General features: G+C 23.1%; 1 protein-coding gene across 1 annotated transcript; it reads right to left on the bottom strand.

Moving 5' to 3' along the window:
• Positions 1 to 4,030: 4,030 nt before the first annotated feature.
• LOC128956857 (uncharacterized) lies at positions 4,031 to 4,429 on the bottom strand. The gene has a single exon (XM_054302569.1). It carries the CDS (start codon positions 4,427 to 4,429, stop codon positions 4,031 to 4,033), a length of 399 nt encoding a protein of 132 aa, XP_054158544.1.
• Between the last annotated feature and the right edge of the window lie 1,118 nt (positions 4,430 to 5,547).

Below are 5,547 nucleotides of genomic sequence, written 5' to 3'. Positions count from 1 at the left end.
TTTAGTTGTTGAATGATTTAAGTTTATCTTTTCAATGTAATGGTTACCATATTTATAATTTTCATTTTCTAGTACATTAATTGAATTTACTGTTTTATCTGTTGTTTCAAGTAAATCTATTACTGAATTTACTACATCAATTTCATCTTCTGATAAATCCATTATCCATTTTAAATTAAAAGTTATTTCCAAATCACTTAATAAATCCTTTTGATCAAGTTTTTTAGGAATTATCAATTCTGCCAATGCACATTCCATCGGCACATTGTATTTTATTGTTTCATTAAAATTTACATTAAGCTCACATTTATCACTATCATTTGTTAAATGAAAAATTTGATTTTCGTTTTCTCTGAAATAATCCATTTTTAATTAATTTTTATTAATTCTTTAGCATAATATGATCCTCGTATAATTGAACCAGATTTGTCACGCACTTTGTATTTATAATATGGAGAAGTATATAAAATTTTAGCTATAGTGAATATTTCTGTACTATAATTTTCTAGATATCCTTTATCAAAAATATTTCTTAGTAACTTAATTTTAACTTTATCTCCTAGTTTATATACTTGCTTTTCTCTAACAATAGTTGTATGATATAGATTATTATAAACATATATTTCATTCTCTTTAGTGACATCAACTGGTTTGTATTTTGTACGACTATGTACTGTATTATTATATGTTAAAATAATATTATTCAAAACATCAATAAAATTATCAGTTTTATTATAAAACAAATATTTTTGAATTTTTTCTTTTATTGTTCTATTCCAACGTTCAACTGTTCTAGCTTTAGATGTGTCACGTAATATTAAATGTTTAATTTTTCTCCATCGCAAATATTTTTTTAATTTTTTATTTGTAAATTCTCTTCCTGCATCAGTAGACAATATTATTGGTTTACGTTTAGATGACTGCATTATGTAAATTATTGCTTTTTTAACCACATCAGCATTTTTATATTTCAATGGTATAGCCCATCCATATTTTGATAAGTTATCAATAATCATTAATATATAACGAAAATTATTATTCGATTTTGGTTTTGTTATTTCAATTAAATCTGCCTGCCAATTCTCATCAATATGTTTAGACACTATTGGATTACGTTTAAAATTAAATTTTGGATATCGATGAACTGTATGAGTCGATTGATTTAAAAGCCATTGTTTAACTTGATTTAATGTTATATTAGAATAAATGTTTTTAACATATTTATAAAGTTTAAGAGGCGTACTAAAACTAGAATAATATTTTGTATTATAATAATATTTTTTGAGTATATGATTAATATTTTTCCCAGTTAATGGCTTGTCTAACATTTTTAGGGTACTTAGCACGTATAACTTTAGAACGAAAACTTGCTGGTGTTTTCATATGTTCTTTATATTTATCTTTTTTAACTAAATTTGTATTTTTTGGAGATATATCGACTCGTTGGGATCGTAGATCTTTTATAAATGATTTTACTTTTAAAATTTTTTTAAACTTTTATCATTTGTCTTATAATTTCTTTTAAATAATCCTTTAGGTGTTATGTTTAAATATTCTTCCCGTTCTTTTAATTTTTTACTAGGTGCTTTAAAATTGTAAGTATATTTTCTTTTATTTTTATTTATATCTGGGGTTATGTCACAATCTGCTTCAATCTCTTTAAATTTTGGAGTTTTAATTTTTGGAGTTTTTACGTTTATAATTTCTTTTTGTTTATCATCATCATCTGATTTGGAAGCTATTACAGCACTTGTTATATCAAGGCATGCTTTTTCCTCTGTTTGATCGATATTATTTTTAAATATCAAAAATTTTCTTAGAGCTTCTGCATATAACTTAGCTTTAATTCTTTCATCAATATTGCTAGATAATATAGATTCTATTTCTTTATCCAAGTCATTCATTACTAAAAAATTTTTTGGTGTTTGATATTTAACTAAGTTACTTATATCATTTTGATGTTTATTCTCATTTTGAACAATTTGCATTTTTTGAAACTCATTATATATAGATTTGTAAAGTAACTTTAAAGCAGAAGCAATCAATATATTCAGCAAAATATTTCCTCCTTGTTGTTTAAGATATTTTTTACGTTTTATAACTGAAGTCTTTGTTGCAAGTTTTCTTAATAATTTTTTATTATTATTTAATTTTTTAAAATCACAATTTTTTATTGGTAAGTTACCATGCAGACAGTTTTTAGCTATTTCAGATATTGAATTTATGACACAGATTTTAGCTAATTTTATTAACTTTTGTCTTTGTTTTGTAGATTTAGTATTAACGATTTGTTTCAGAGAGTTTTCACAATTTTTAATATTTTTTAATTTATTTTGATTTAATATAAATGTATTTTGGTGTTTCATTTGGAAAAATGTTTGTACGTACTCTTACATCATTTGATGTGTGTTGATTAAAATCTAAAAATAAATAACTGTACGGTTTGTTTTTAGTAGCATCTATATAGCTATCATATATAAATTTAGAATTATTTGCATCTATTTGCGAGCTAAGAATTTTAATTTGTAATGTTTCACGTGGATTACTCATAAGCACAATATATGTACTATTAGTTGAAATATCTCTCATATATTTACTTTTTGGAAACAAATTTTGTAACAATAAAATTACGGTAATATTTTTATGATGACTTAATTTTGTAAATAAATCACTAACAAGTAAGTCATTAGAAACTGTATGCATACAGTCATCTAAAACAATTAAATTATTATGGCTTGAATCAAGGTCATTTATTACATCATTATTAAAAGTATTTATTTTATTTATATGAATTCCATGTATTGAATTATAATCTGAGAATCCTTGAGATGAACAATATATTATTTTGTCAAAATATAATCCAAATAACTCATACATGTTTTCAATTAAATTTGATACGAAAGTTGTTTTACCACTACTTGATGGTCCACATACTAAAATACGTGAAGGGTGTGTCAAGGTTAAATCATAATTATTCATGGTTACTGTTAATATAAAAGTATTATAAATAATATGATTGGTTATTTACATTTATATATACTTTTATAGTTTTTATTTGAAATATAACCTTGAAATTATATTATAAAATCAAAAATTATTTTGAAATTTAGACAGTTAATAAAACATGGCTTTCATAAACCCAGATTTTGAAAATATTAAAATAATTATGTGCACTAATGGTTATAAAATCGATGGTGGCTTTTATTTGCGAGAACTTGGATTTTGTTATAATAATTTATCATCATCAATACCATTCAACTATAGAATTAATAAATCTAAAATCGATGTAACTAATCAATTTGTCATAGATTATATGGAAGATAATATTCATGGGATTAAATTTGATAAAAAATTTGAATTTGGATTATCACCAAGCGAAATTGTACCTGTAATCAAAACTTTATATCACTTAAATACCAATACACATGCAAAATATATAGCAGTTTGTAAAAACGATGATGGAATTAAAAGTCTATTATATAAAGCTGGATTTGGACAATATATCATAAATATAGAGAACTTAAATATATTTTCATCCACAATGATTCCAACAGATAATGATATAATGACCGAAATTACAAAAGATACTAATTCTAATCCATGTTATTTGCACGAAAAACTAAAAGTTACTTTAAAACCTTTGTGTGCAAAAGAAAAAGCTGAGTTTATGTATAATTTTTGTAAAAATACTCATAATAAATATTTTAACCCACAATTTATTAAAATAAATAATGATAATCAAATAAATACTGCAAAAACAACTATATGGTAAGTAAATTGTATTATTTTAAAAACTTACAATATATAATAATACAATTTATTTACAGATGCTGAAATTCTTACAAAAATGGTTCATCTAGAAAATAAATATATTATTTCTTATAATTAAATATTAAATACATTTAAAATTTAAAAATTTTTATTTTAAAATAAAATTATTAAAACAAATAATTTGTGTAAATTATTAAATTATATATAAAAATAATTATAAAATTAAACCCTCCACCAAATAAGTATATAATAATAGAAATTATATAGCATTAGTTGAGCCAAATCCACCATTTCCTCGTTCAGTCTGTGGAATATAACCAATATATGGAGTAACCTTTTTGTATGGTAACACTATGAGTTGGGCAATACGATCTCCAGGTGCAATGTTGAAAGCCAATTTACTGTTGTTAATAACCAACACTTTTACAATTCCAGTATAATCAAAATCTACAATTCCGGCTCCAATATCTATCCCTTTAACTGCTAATGAACTTCTTGGAGCAATAAAGCCAAATGAATTATTTGGCATGTAAATGCTTAATCCAGTTGAAACAAGTTTGCGTTGAGATGGCAATATCATTTTATCCTCATTTGAGTATAAATCTAATCCAGCGCTTTTTGATGTACCTCTGGTAGGAAGACACGATCCAAAATCCATATTTATTTTTAATTGTTCATCTAAAAAAATAATTAATCTTATAATTAGATTATTACATATTTAGTATTAGTTAAACATACCTTTTGAAATAATATCATAACTTAAATTAAGTTTATAATCTGTGATACGACGTTCATCCAAATAATTAAGACAATCAATATAACATTTTCCAAGAGACTCGTTTGGTTTAATGTACAATGTGTTAGTTTTAGATATATTCCACAAAACAATTTGCATAATGTCTGAATTTTTGTTTTCAACATAAAACAACTTGCAGACAATATCTTTAACATCTAAATCTTCATTTTTAATAAATGTTCCCATATAATTAGCTGGTATTTCGTTTAAGTTATTTACATATAAAACAACTTTAGTCATTGGTTTCACTGCATGAAAATTTAGTGGTGTTATTGATACAAGTGGATTAATTTTGTCTCCGTTAATGATTAATTCCTTATATACATTATTCATATTGTCTGTAACTAAAAAAATATTAATGTTTTAATGAATTATGTCCAAATGGAAGACATGAAACTCCATCTGATAATATATAGTTCTTATCGTCCATAGGATGAAACACAAACTTATTAATAGATAATGTTTTAAGCATATGTTGTTTTGATTGAATTGTTGTCATAGATGTATTATAATATTTTTCATTTAACAGAACATTTTTATAAATATCATGTGTTAAATTATTTTTAATTACATTTTTTTGTACGCCTTTAGCAACTTTTTTATTTTCTATATTATCATATAAAATAGAATATAATTTCGGCTTTAATCCAACAAATTCATTCATAACTTTATCACCATATTCTGATTTTAAATATCCAATTGCTTTTTTATTTTTTTCATTATATAAGAAATGGTTTGTATCAAAGTTACTAAAATCCATTAAAGGATTTAAATAATTTTTTAAATCTTTATACAAATTGTTTGTTTTAATTTCATAAATTAAGCTATCAGTATCAGTATATAACAATTGAATATTTTTTTTATAATAATTTTTAAATGCTTTGTAATGCAAAGTATACATATAATGTTTAGATAATTCTAATACAGTAAAACCAATAAAAATAGGTTTATCTAAGACTACACTTGTTTTTTTCATTTTA

This window comes from Oppia nitens, unplaced genomic scaffold, assembly GCF_028296485.1.
Source record: "Oppia nitens isolate AA-2021 unplaced genomic scaffold, nextdenovo-longstitch-racon4-pilon3 scaffold33_pilon_pilon_pilon, whole genome shotgun sequence".
NCBI classification, from domain to species: Eukaryota; Metazoa; Arthropoda; class Arachnida; order Sarcoptiformes; family Oppiidae; genus Oppia; species Oppia nitens.
This window is presented reverse-complemented; position numbering and strand designations above follow the sequence as displayed.